The sequence below is a fragment of the Equus quagga genome, chromosome 19, assembly GCF_021613505.1.
Source record: "Equus quagga isolate Etosha38 chromosome 19, UCLA_HA_Equagga_1.0, whole genome shotgun sequence".
NCBI lineage: Eukaryota > Metazoa > Chordata > Mammalia > Perissodactyla > Equidae > Equus > Equus quagga.
Genome location: NC_060285.1, coordinates 22,101,480 through 22,115,795, shown reverse-complemented (window position 1 = coordinate 22,115,795; position 14,316 = coordinate 22,101,480). Strand labels below are relative to the sequence as shown.

Below are 14,316 nucleotides of genomic sequence, written 5' to 3'. Positions count from 1 at the left end.
AAATACTTGTGGACAATTTGATTGATTAAAAAAATGGTAAGATTTCTACATGTAACTTTTAACATCTGTATGTTAAAAGCAAGAGCATCATCACTTTTAAAGCATAGCTAAAAGAAGACTCACTTGACAGCTCACATCCATTCCCGCTTCCAACAGCACCTGAACAACTGCTTTGTGACCATTACGTGCAGCGAGGTGCAGCGGTGTGTGCTTTCGAGTGTTGCAGCTCATCAAGTTAGGGTGTGCACTGATGATCATTTTGACCACTCTAAGACGTCCATAGAGTGCCGCCAAGTCCAAAGGTGTTTCTAGCTTGCTGTTCCTAATGGTAGGATCGGTGAGCTCTTCTAGAAGAACAGCAACTACTTCCGAGTGTCCATACTGAGCTGCACAGTGTAGAGCAGTTTCATTTTCATTGTTCTGTTAAAACAAAGATATAAAATGTAAGTTTTCAGAAATTCAATTAGTTATCAAAATCTAAACAATTTAAAACCTGAGATGCTTTGAAAATGTAAGTTTAAGATTTATCTATTTTAATAAGTACGCCTAATAGAATTTTATATTTGATAAAGTATCTATCATTTATTGCATCAAAAATATCACATTTTATCATTCAATACAAAAAATCAAACTTTTCCCTGCATTATATATTCCAATTTCCAAGAATGATAAATGATTTAGCCATGTCAGTCGGTGGCCCTCCTGGGCCCAGATGGTCAGTGTTATCTGCACTGTGCATCATGCCTCCATGATATTTGTTAATGAAAGAGATTAATAACAATTATAACACACTGTTAACAGACTTGCTTTCCAAAAAACAGCTAAGATGGTAAATTCTTGATAATGAAAGATTTACAGAAAGTTTTCCCACATTAAGCCTCATTTTATCATCTACCAAAGTACAAATCATTGCTTCTTTTGCAAAGAGAATGAAGACATACTGGCCTTAAGATTAAATAGTATCTTTTTGAAATACAATTGTAGACTGAGAGGCAGATCTTTCCCAGACAATTTACAAGGAGTATCAAAGTGTTACATGTGCGGCTTATAAGTGTTTCAGTTGAAAATCAATGAGCTTGTCCTAGAAATTTAGCAGGATAAAAAAATGTTAAAATGGAGAAAATCGAACTGAGTTCCAAGGCAGATAGACATTTAAGACCATGTGGGCAGATGGTGCAGGCAGAATGTGGAAGGGTCAATCAGGAGAAATGTGAACAAGAAATTTTAGTAACAAAAATCCAATGATCCTAAATGTGGGTTCTAGAGAGAAGGGAGGCTGCCATCATCACCACAGCTAACACTGTACCGGGCACAGTGGCATTTCATATATGTTTACTCACTGAATGCTCACTCTGAGATAGATACTATTATTATCCTTATTCCCATTTTACAGATGAGGAAACTGAAGCACTGAGTAGTCGTATAACTGGCCTTCAATTATACAGCCATTTAGTTTTGGGGCCACAATTTGAACCTAGGAAACCCAGACCCAACATTGGTGCTCCTAATACCATCTTCCACAATAACAACTATAACTACCACCATCTGCTGAGTGTCTAAAAACTTTACATACATTGTCTCATTTAACTCTTACAAATGATCCTACAAGATTGGTATTATCATCCCCAATCATGGATGAAGAAACTAAAATACAAAAAAGTTAAATTACACGCCCAGGCAGAATCAGGATCTTTTGGAATCAGTATCTGTCAGAATCCAAAACCCTTCATGCTCTTTCCTCAATACCACACGGCCTGCCATGTGTTGCTATATTGTCAAAGAAGAAGAAAAGGAAATTAGTGATCTGAAAGCAGAATTTCTATAGATCTTGCCCAAACGAACACCAACCAAGTGGGAATAGGAAGTAGCTGCTTAGATAGCTGTTCTGACCAGAACAAAAGGAAACGGAGGGTTCAAACCCAAAGAAATCTTAATGTTTCATAAAGTAACTCTGCCTTGCTCTGGCCGAAGAATGCAAATAAGTCAGTTGAGAGGAGAGAGTTCAGGAGAGAGGGAGGATTTGAAAACTTGAAAAAAGGAGTGGCAAGAAAATAATTTAAAAAAACATTTTTTAATGAGCATTAGGAAAAGGCTGCTTAAGACTTTATCTTTCAAATTAGTATCAGAAGAGGCTATTGAAGGCCACACCCAGAGGGAAAACCTACTCCTTGGAGACAGTCAATGAAAAATTAAGATCTGATAGATGGGAAATCCAGCTGGAGGTATTGTTTCTTCCATCATTACTGTCCTTGGTTGGAATGTGTTACTATCTACTTTCTCATAGTGACTGACTACATACAGGTTCACACTCCCTTATTCTCTTATCTGGCTAAGTTTTAAAAGCCTGATAAGAAAATCAATCTTATTACTCTATATCATGAAAATATGATATAGAAATATGCCTCCTGACTAAATCAAATTTCCATTTGGTTGGAAATAGATTCAATCTCACTTTTCAAAATATAGCACCTTTTGAGAAAAAGAAAAGCCAATTATGAAATAATGATTCCTCAAAGAACTCTCTACTTTTTGCAGAGCCCTTAGCCTAGGAAATTATAAGTGCAAAATTGAAGCTATCTATCAACTCCAATTAGCACTGTTTAGATCTCAAGAAAAATTATTTCAATCATTTGAGACTTACTCAGGAAAAAATGTTCATAGAGTTTATCTGTGATCATCACATACTTGGATTGTTACATCAGTGAAAACCACAACTGTGGTACCTTTATCAAAGGCATGATTGTATACGTGTCCATACTCACTAGTGATCTAAAAAAATCTAATTTGAAATAGACTGCAATGAAGCACTGATTCATAATTGCTAGTATGTCTACATCGAACGTTCCTCAAGTTTCAAATTTCTTCTTTTTTACAAAATAAGTGTTCTCTGAAAAATCAGGACACTTCCAGACAATGAGTGGCAGAACGACACTGTTTGACAAAAGCTATTTACAAAAGATCTTGCTTCAAAATAAAACTAATGGAAACTATCTAACACTAGTTGGGTTTGAGTTTTAGTGAATGGCAAGGGAATATACTTATGATATAAGGCTCCTCTGGTTTTTGCCCTAATATCAAAATAAAGGAAAAAAAGAGAAAGAGGAGAAGAAAAGATTACACAGAAAACTGTAAATTGAAAATATACATCACATCAGAAGAAAGAAAATAATAAATCAGTTGACAAAAGATAGGAAGAATGTAGCAACTATAAAAACCATAATAGGGCAGGGGGTCTACTCTGTTTTCAAAATTACATCACCCTAAATTGACCATTGATTCTAGGACAGTACAGAATGGTGAACAGGACGTAGGTTGAAGTGCTAACATGCACTTATTAGCGACAGTAAACCACTGGATCTCTCTGAACCTATCTTATCTGTAAAATTAGAATATTGCCTTCCCTATAAACCTTAAAGTGTAGTTTACAAATCAAAAGAGAGAAGATATAGGAAAATGCTTTGTAAACTTTAAATGTTAAAATGTTAAGATAGAATTATTTTTAAAGAAAGTTGTATTAGAAACCAAAGGTAACTTTCAGAAATCAGAATGAAGCCCTGACAATTATGCATAATTTTAACATTCCACATAGTGGCTATGATGTTAACTATATCAGTTAAGAGCTTAGGCTTTGGATCAGAAAAACCGGGGTTCAAATCCAGGCTGCATTTCTTAGTAGTTGTGATATCATGGGCAAGTTACCTAATCTCTCAGCTTCCACAAATATAAAGCAGGAACAATAATTAATACCTACCTCATCAGGCTGCTTAGTAAGATAATAGAGATGAAGTACTTTGCACAACGTGAGGCATACAGTAAACACTCCAAACACTCCATAAGTGATAGAAGTTATGATGACAATACCAATGATCTATTGTGCAGGGCTCTGGATTAGAGAGACCTGAGTTCAGGTCTCTGTTTTAGTCACCTAGTAATGTGTGGCCTTAGACACGTTATTTAACATTACTGAACCTGATTTCTCATTTATAAAATGGGAGTGATAATAATCACTTCAGAACATTGTGAGAATTAATTAAATAACATATTGCAGGTGAAAGAGCTTAGCACAGTACCTGGCTATCTTATGTCTCAATAAATGTCAGTTACAATTTTCATTCCTTTCCTCTACTGTTTAAATACATAAAGGTTTATAATTAACTAATACATTTCTGTCCCATTCAGGGAGGGAAAAAGAATTAAAACTAAAACCGAAAGTTACTCACAAAAATAAAATTCCCACATCAGAAACTTTTAAGAGAAATGACATTGAATAAGAGAACTACCTCAGCACTAAAGGAGTATATACATAAAAACAAAGAAGCAAACAAATACTGAAAGTGTAGTATCAAAAATCTCAAGAAATTTTCAATTTGTTGCTAATAGAAACCATAACACAATGCAACAGAAATGAAAAAAGAATTTTGCATTCCAATCTCCTTAAAAAGACATTTTTTATATTTTAATTGATCTGTTCAATAGCACAGAAAACAAATGTTTGTTTTAAAAACATACCATTACAGTTATATGCCATTAAAATCTTCCACTTAAAATATAAATGAATACTAGGTGTTTTTTCTTATTTTCATGGCATTTACAAAATACTTTGTTTGTAAAACTAACATCCTCTTGTTTAACCTTGGATTCTTTTTCCAGCGTACTATTTCAGGTTCTCTTTGGGGCATTCAGGCAGTTTTAAGCATAACCACCAGATGGCTCATCCCACAAATCATCTCTAACTTTTGGATTTCTGAGGAACAGAACAGCATTCTCATAGTTTCCTTTTAGCATGATATGGTGATAAAGATAGCCAAATCTGTCTTTTTTTAAAGACTGAATTTATGAGTGTATTCTCATTAAAAATATTCTGTATTTTGTAACCTGTAAACATAAAAATTTTTATTGGGATAAATATTAATAAGATACTTTTCCAATTAATAAAACATTTGTCACGATCACTTCTTTCTACAACTGCCTTTTGTTGGAAAAAAAATGTATGTACTTTTTCTTCCTTTTACTGTTTACAGCTAGTACTAGTGTTACTTTTTATTCTTTAGTCTGAATTTCAGTCAAAGGCCTGCAAAGTCTGTAACCATTTGAACAATATGCTAACTGTACTTTATTAGATGTGCTTGCCCTAGAGTAACCTACTTGCATTGATATTGGACAACTGCCAACCTGCAGCTTAATGCCATGGCTGTAATTCAGTTGTTAGATTGCATGCTGGTTTTCAAATATAGTTTTACAAATTGAGAACAGTAGGGGGCATGCAGAGCTCAAGATGTTTGTTATCATACTATATTAGGGGACAATATTTTACTTTCTGGAATGTCTGGTCTTACTTACTTGGAATACTAAGAATGGCATTCCTTCTTTAATATGTCCATTATGTGTAATATGCATATTATGTACTTGCAAATATTTTGACTTTATCTGTCAGCATTATACTGCTGCTGTGTTTTACTCAACTTACTCTGGGCATATGAACATATATATACATACAGGAAATTTTTATTTTAATATATGCCTAGCAATTGTATACACTGTATTTTGTATTTTGATCACAAATTGTACTTACTGTGAAAGTGCTATGTAAATGGTAAAGCATCATGTAAATGATAGCTATCATCGTTTTAGCATTTAAAATTTTATTTAAAAAAAACTAATTCGCATTACAAATGTGAATTCTGTTATATGTTTAAATATTCAACAACTATAAAAGGGATGATTATATAAGGCAGGCAAAAATATTACAAGTACTTCCTTTATGTGGGATTCTCTTGATAACAAATATCTTTACAAATGCCCAACTTAGTGCCTATGCACCATATACAAATGCCAAAGAATCTTTCAAATTTCTCCTTTAGGAAATTCAGCAGTGAAAAGGTCTTTGCCAGGGTAAAAACAGAAATAATCCATTTTTCAATGTGGCTTTGCCCTCACAAAACTCTAGAAAAATTATAGCATGAGCACACATTTGACAAGTGCACCTGTTCATTGACTCTGGAATGTGATGGTCCATGATGAATAAGAATCTTCACAATTTCCACATCTCCTTTCCAGGCAGCCAGGTGAATAGGAAAATAACCTTTGTTGTCTGCTACATTTGTTGATGCCTCATATTGAAGTAGTTTGAGAACTATATCCCTAAGCAAGAAAGAAAAAAAAAAGAACACAACAGAAAAGAAAATATGCTGAACAACACAGATTTTATTAAACAAATGATTATAAACGTATACTAGATGCTGGATGACAATTTAGAGCAATCATTCTAGGTACCAAGACATAAAATTGGGTTTAAGAGTCTGACTACTCCATATGTGGCTATTTTACTTACCTGGAAAACCACTATCACCACACACACACACACACACACAGAGAATTCACTAACCAATGAAACTACTTAATAGAATTCATTTAGGCAAAATATACCTAATTTCATTAACTGAATGAATTAAGTAAAATAATTTTTTAAAATACCTCTTCCCATTTTTTTAAAAAAGGAGTTCTTTCCAGATAGCTCAAATCTTAGATTTACCATAAAAGAAAAGTTGAGCTACGAGCAACCTCCTTGTTTACAAAAAAAAAAGTCATCATACTACCAAGAGACATTTAGGGAGTTTATATCATTCCTAGAGAATTGGAAAAAGGAATTGAAGATGCATATAAGAGAGAAAGCAGACAGCACAGTAGGAAAGGGACTCTGACAAGCTATCTGCAGTATGAGCCAAAGGTTGAAAAAAAGTTTAATAACTTTTCAGCCACGGCACACAACATACTTTGAATGTGTGCTGTTCATACTTCTGCACTCCTTCAACTTTCTCCTCCAAGCCTAAGAAACGGCTGTGAAGGGAAATTCCAAAGAAGGAATTCCACTTAAGAGACAAGTTCCACCACTGATACAATTTCAACACATACTCAATAATATATCCTATCTAAAGGATTCTGTATTTAATCCCCATCAGGTTTTCAAAGTAAAAAATTTTGAACTGCAATATTCATCCTTAGGCGGAATCAATTAATAACTATTAGTATGCATTATGTTGAACTTTGTGTCAATCAATCAAACAGTAATTCTAAACAAAAACTGTACATTTAATACATTTAAGAAGCAAATTCTATTAATTCACTAAATGAAATACTAAACAGACAGATATACAAATACATACATACATACATAATTACAATATATTCTAAAATTTTTTCTCATCTATAACAAATCACAATGGTGAGAATGAATGTAACAGAAAGGGCTAAATTTAAATATTTCATGAAGCCAGGCTCTAAATGCAAGTAACGAATGAGAAAAGTTGGAGGAAGTTTGAATAGAAGTGAGGTCAGGATCTGATAGCCCACAAGAAAAACAGACATGATACAACACAAAATTACAGTAACTGGTAAAATGCATTGCCCAGAATGTAGCCTCAACTTGCAATGTTGGACTTATGGATAAATGCATGAAGTCATAATGAAAGGACCAAGTATATGTTGTAGAAATATTTAGAAAGTTCCAAGGAGACCTAAATTTTCTAATGATAAGATTTCAGAGAAAATAAGAATAAATGTCATTTTAACATTCTTTTTTTAAAAAAACAACATTATTTTATAAGATCTGAATTTAGAAGATTTGGATTTGAGTCCCGGCTATGTAAACTACCTAATGATGTGACCCTAGAGAAATTATTTAGTCTTACATTTTTCTTTTTGTTTTCTGTAGGGGATATTGTAATAATAATAATGCCTATTGGACAAGACCAGTCAAAGCTTTAAATGAGATCACAGAAGAGAAGCCACTTGATAAATAGTGAAACATTAGATAATATTAGATCTTGCCCCCAGCCAAAATAAAATCCTTTAAAAGTAAAAATGCTTCCAGTAAATCACCTTTGAATAAAAGAATCAGAAAATCAGAAGGAAACTTGAATGTTGTCAGTTCACACACTTCTCACCTCTCTGATACTACAAGAGTTGTTATATATGTTTATCTCCATTCTGAAATAAATAACTACAATGAGGTATAAAGGATTCAATACCTATGAATAACAAAAGCAACTAAGAACCAGAAGATCTAGTTCGAAGTCCCAACTCTTTATACTTACTAACTTGGTTATCTTGAGCAATTCATACGTTTGTCTCTCTTTCAGATATTGTTAAAATAGAATTCAGAGGGGCCGGCCCCGTGGCTGAGTGGTTAAGTTCTCAAGCTCCGCAGTGGTCGCCCAGGGTTTTGCTGCTTCGGATCCCGGGCGCGGACATGGCACCACTTGTCAGGCCATGTTCAGGCAGTGTCCCACATGCCACAACTAGAAGGACCTACAACTAAGATATACAACTATGTACCAGGGGGGATTTGGGGAGATAAAGCAGAAAAAAAAAAAAAAGATTGGCAACAGTTGTTAGCTCAGGTGCCAATCTTAAAAAAAAAGAAAAAAAGAATTTAGAGACTACGTCTTGTTGCCAGTCTCAAAGAGTTCTGGGGTGAATCAAACAAGAAATGGACATAATTGTAAAATTGTATACAATCAAAAACTATTCTCGGGGTGGCCCCGATGCCAAGTGGTTGAGTTCACGTGCTCTGCTTTGGCAGCCCAGGGTTTAGAGGTTCGAATCCTGGGTGCCGACATGGCACCGCTCATGAGACCATGCTGAGGCAGCTTCCCACATGCCACAACTAGAAGGAACCACAACTAAAAAATACACAACTATGTACCAGGGGCTTTGGGAGAAAAAGAAAAAAAATAAAATCTTTAAAAAAAAAAAACTATTCTCAAAGCAATCTGCTGCAATGTTGAGCAATCTCAGTGATTTTTTTCTCTTTTAGATTTTTTTTTTCCTTTTTCTCCCCAAAGCCCCCCAGTACATAGTTGTATATTCTTTGCTGTGGGTCCCTCCAGTTGTGGCATGTGGGACACTGCCCCAGCGTGGCTCGAGGAGCAGTGCCATGTCCACGCCCAGGATTTGAACCAACGAAACACTGGGCTGCCTGCAGCAGAGCGCACGAACCACTCGGCCATGGGGCCAGCCCCCTCAGTGATTTTTTTTAACGGAAATATTTCAGCATTTAAATAAAAGGTAAAATAATACCAAAAGAAGCACAATAAATTTAAATATCTGGTTCTAACAAGTAGAACTTATCAAAAACTAGCCTTCTCCAAATTCATATATCAGGGAAAGACAATTATGCAAAGGGTTTTAATTTCATTTCTCAATGCCTAAGCAAATAAAAAAATATGCTGAAACTCCTAAAAGCATTTCCTTTCAAAGGGTAAAGAGGAAAGTTTGATGGCATTATCAATCCTATTTTCTTTCACTCTCACTCAAACCATTCAGAATTTTATTTGTTCTTGGTTCAATTTCTGTTGACATTTTCTAATAACATATGTGATATGCACTCATTCTTTATTTATCAGGAAGATTTATGATATAGTGAAAAAACTAACTTACTGATCATTTGTATTGTGTAGTGTTACCAGCATCTAATATCTAAATCAGAAAAGACTAATCCGTATGTTTATGAAATTCTTTTTGACAAACACTAAAATCTTAACTAAATACCATTAATTTTATTTCTTTTTAAAAAATTATTTTATTAAATTTATTTTTTAATTTAAATTTCTTTTTAAATTTTTATTTAAGTTGAGCCTTCCATGTTATTCAGAGTGTGAAAATTAATAAACAGAAACCTCATTTAAAATGGAGTCTGGAGGACAGAAGAGAGAACTCTCATGCATGTGCCATGCAACATACACTACAGACCCCAAAAGGAAGAGACGCTATCTTGCATCTCCAACAGGAAGTGATACTACTTTACTACCCTAGGAGAAGGAAGGAAGACATCCCTCCTTGCCCTGCAACAGCTCAGCCAATGAAAGACTGCCATAACTCAGCCAATGAAAAGCCACTATACTTCAAATTCACAGTCTCTTCCTTTATAACAGCTCCTCTCAACTTAATAAAAGAACCCTCCCTCTCCTTTGTTTTTTGGGACTTGCCTGTGGTTTGCCGAAGACCACATGTCCTGAATTGCAATTCTTTGCTGATCCCAAATAAACAGATTTCTCTAGTAAAATAACTGGCTGTTTGTTTGTTTTAGGTCAACAATAGATACCAGCTAATGCACTAGCTGTGCTCAGATTTCTAATGTGAAAATGAAGGTGGGAAAAATATGCCACCCCAAAATATGCCTCTTTGGCATAGGATTATTTTGAGCTGGTTATTTTGAGAAACTGCAGACACAGGAGAAGCTCTGAAAACTGAGTAGAAGTTAGTCTTTTGTAAGGGATATTTACATTTATAAGGGAAGTCTCTCATTTTTAAGGGAGTCTCCTTCTCTGTAGCAGGAAGAGGAGGATGACTAAATCTCTAGAAATTTATCAGTGGAGAAGGCAACAACCTAAATCTGCATACCAATCTTACCTTTATTTACTATGCTTTTCCTGATAGCCTCCCAAAACTGGCTGACCCACCTGCAACATTTTCTTTTGTCTTTAGCTGGAGATAGTATTTAAGGTGGTGACTTGGGCCATTTCAGGGAGTTAATCAGTTTTCCTGGGTATCTCCCACGTACACAGAAGGTATACATGTTATTAAACTTCTGTTTTTCTCCTGTTAATCTGTCTTTTTTATCACAAAGGGGTCTCAGCCAACAACCCAGAAGGGTAGAGAGAAAATTATCTTTCCTCCCTGACAAAAACATACTTGTGAAATATAAAGTGATGTCTCTGATCAAGTGAGTGCCTGTCAGTTTTACCAAATCATAAATAAATTATTAGTCAACAAATTGTCATTAATCTCTCTTATGATGTATCCACGTAGATCACAAGTAACATGTATTACACAGACCTTTTTCAACCAGACTCATTAAGAACAAATTAAATTTCAAGTACTTTCTAAAATATCTAAACTAAAAGAGTAGTTAAATGAGATCCACCAAATCCATATTATTACTTTTTATTTTTATTTAAGTTGCACCTTATATCTTCCAGACGTATCAACAAATGAACATGTTGACTGTGCTTGGTCACCTGCCATGAACTATTAAGTTATATTGATGAACAATGTCTACAGAAGAGCAAGCAGAGAAATAATTCCTATATCTTAAACATAAAGTAGCATTCTTTCTGATATACAGCATTTGATAAATAAGAAATGCTCTGAAATCCTAAAGTAAATGTGGTTGATGGGATCACAGGAAAAATAATTCCATTTCCCAGGAGCAAAACAAAATATCAAATTTAATAATAATCCAATTTAAATCATTGCAATATTTTGCAGCTTGACGCTAATATATGTAAGTGCAGGTAAATATAAGAATTCTAAAAGTACTGATTTTTGCTACTACATTTAATTTGTTTCATTTTCTGATAGATATAAATATACTTCTTGATTAATATGAAATGTCTTTTAAGAAGTTCAGTATATGTTCTGAGCAAAATTAAACTAATTGGGAAGGTTCAACATTCAAATAAGCAGCAAGTTTCCCTATAATTAAATCATAAGCAAAAACATTTATTTTGTTCCATCTTCCCTTTACATGTTGGTAGTCCTAAGAACTTTGAAATAAATGCAAATCATCTTCGTATGGATGTAGTATTAACAAACTAAGGATATTCTAAAATTCACTAAGGTCCTTTTGATTTCAGACTTTCTTGAAGATTTTACTCCTGGTTAATTGGAATAAAGTTGCAAATGTGCTCGACATGATGAAAAGACTTTAGGACAATACTCTCCATTTTCTGACTGTAGCTTCTTTATACACTGAATTCACTCTCATAGATTTCTAGATAGAGTGAATAAAGGCAAATTTTAACTGGTTAATATCCTTATACAAGAAAGAAACATTGAGACCAACGATATTTCTAGGTTATTAAAAGAAACTTCATGGACCAGATTACACAAATTTTTAGAGGAAGAACCCTTCTTTCATTAGAAAGCCTATGAAACAGCAAATCAAAAGTACAGCAGATAGCCTTCTAGCTAGATTCTATATCCAATTTGAGATGCAATTTGGATTATAGATAATGGAGTCTACAATTCAAGCATTAACTTACTTAAGGAATGAGAAGCAAAAAGAGAAAATATTTTAACCCTAAACATACCAAAGAACATACATATTTCAGATACAACAACAATTTATTGCTGAAATTTTTCAAAATAGCGTTCAAGAATCACAATGTACCCAATGTAGTTTAATGAAACTTAACCAGAAAAAAAGGGAGCAATTTGCTTAGAAGAGAAGGAGAACTGAAATGAAATATGAATATACAAGTTTAGGAAAACCTTATAGGGAATGATAAGATCATTATTTAAAAGAAAGGATATAAGAAAAGAGAAGAGGAAAAGAAGGAAGAAGAAAAAGGAAAGAAGGAAGAGAAAGAGAGGGAAAGAAGAAACAAAGGAAGGAAGAACAGAAGGAGAGAGAGAGGAAGGGAAGGAGGAAGAAGGAAGGCTGGCAGGCAGGCTGGCTAATTGCCATTCAGAGAGAATTAAGAGAATCAAAGTTGTAGTAGAAATATATGAGACAGACAATGAATCGTCCATATATTGTTTTTCTAAAAAGCGAGAGAGAAACAGATAGGTCTCTAACTTATCTATTGAAATAATTTAGAATCATTGCTAGTGAATTTAGTTCTTCTGACCATGTTTTCTTTCTATCATTTAAAGGTAATAATTTTCTAATCTATAATTACAAATGACCCAGGAAATCACCAATACAGTACATTTTCCATTGTGTCCTGTTTTGGCTAAGTGGAGATGAATTGTTCATTATGAAATAATGCATTTCAGGTACAAAATGCTGCTCCATTTGTGAATTACCTAGTGGTGGTAAATAAAAGCTCCCAATAAAATGTACAAAATAAGAGCAAACAGGATTAATTTGCAGTATGAAAGCTTTAGATTATATGTTGGGGATAGGGGAAAAGCCTGTGCTCAAAGCAAAAGAATAAACTATAGGACCCTGTAACAGTATTTCCAGCTCTATGATTCCATGAACTTTAGCCTAGAAATCATATTGTTTATGGAAACAATCTTGGGCTAATGGATACAACAGCAACAAATACGGAAATGATGTGTTTCCACGCTGTCTGCTAAGGCTTGGGAAGAATACAACAATCAATTGTTCATTACCCATGCTAAGCGAGAACAGCAAAGGCAAAGAAAAGAAAAATCACTCTGGCTCTGAGACAAATTCTATGGCATTTTTTTCTCCATATCTTTTTAAAATTAGCATTCCAAGAGAAGACACCACTTCATAATAATGGGACGCAGCCCAGAAATACATAATGTGATAGAGAAAAACCAGCAAGAGTTTAGGAAACTGATGTGCATATAGCCATCAGGGGAGATAAGGTAGAGAACTGTTAAAAGCATACACCTGGAACCAGAATGCTTAGGCCCTAGACACAGCCCCACCTTAACATCTAAGCAGCCACTAAGTCACTCATCCAGAATGGCCTTGTTTCTCCAAAATGAAGGAAATGAGGGCAGTAGGGTAGAATAAACGACCTCTAATTTTAAAAGCCCATGGATAATTTAAATAATTTAAAGTCAAGAAATCTTATACTCTAGAAAAAAATCCAAATTTCAGAATTATAGCACCATAGTACAAAACTGAGCCACAAATATTACCAACACAGCATACCATAAAATGTTATAATTGGAAGGAACAATGAAAAATATCTAGCCAATGTATTCACTACATTGAAGTGAGACCTAGAGAGGTTAATTAAATGGCTCAAGGTCGCATAACTAGTGGAGATGGAGAGACGGTATAAGAATTTTCCTGCTTTTGTCTAATGCCTATAGAATGACACTGAGTAAAATCTTTCTAGAAAGTGTTAAAAAGAAAAGCTAAATGAGATCTTCAGACAAAAGCAAAGCAGATACATGTAATGCTCAGAGAATAACTGCAATTAAAGAGATCTTAGAAGATAGCTAGTCAAATCCCCTATCTATGATAATCTTAATGATTGCTATTCAATTCACTTAAATTATGTTCACTTTGTACTTTGCCAATAGAAACTAAAAATTATGCAGTGGGCCACAGGGAAACATAGCTCAATGGTTAGAACCTCATAGGCTGTCATTTATAAGCCCATAACATTTACTAAATACTTCACTAAAAACTAAGGAGGGATATGAATGCTAATCCATTTTGTGACAATATTATTTTGAGAAGTGCTTATAATGCCAAGCTGAAATAGAACAAGAGAGGTAGTATTAGCTCAAATGGTCAGGCCCAAGATTTTCTGTCCATTAGATTTAACAGTTTGTATTCCCAACTAGAACTAAGAAATATAGTACTACCCTGAATCTGCAATT

The 14,316-nt window shown here is 34.2% G+C and overlaps 1 protein-coding gene across 1 annotated transcript in view; it reads right to left on the bottom strand.

Moving 5' to 3' along the window:
- ANKS1B (ankyrin repeat and sterile alpha motif domain containing 1B) overlaps window positions 1-14,316 on the bottom strand; it is a 1,013,016-nt gene that overhangs the window by 853,809 nt on the left and 144,891 nt on the right. Inside the window, exons 3-4 of the mRNA XM_046646005.1 lie at window positions 5,985-6,141; window positions 124-420 (exon numbers count right to left, since the gene is read on the bottom strand). Coding sequence (XP_046501961.1) covers window positions 124-420; window positions 5,985-6,141 — 454 coding nt within the window. The remainder of the gene's footprint in view (window positions 1-123; window positions 421-5,984; window positions 6,142-14,316) is intronic.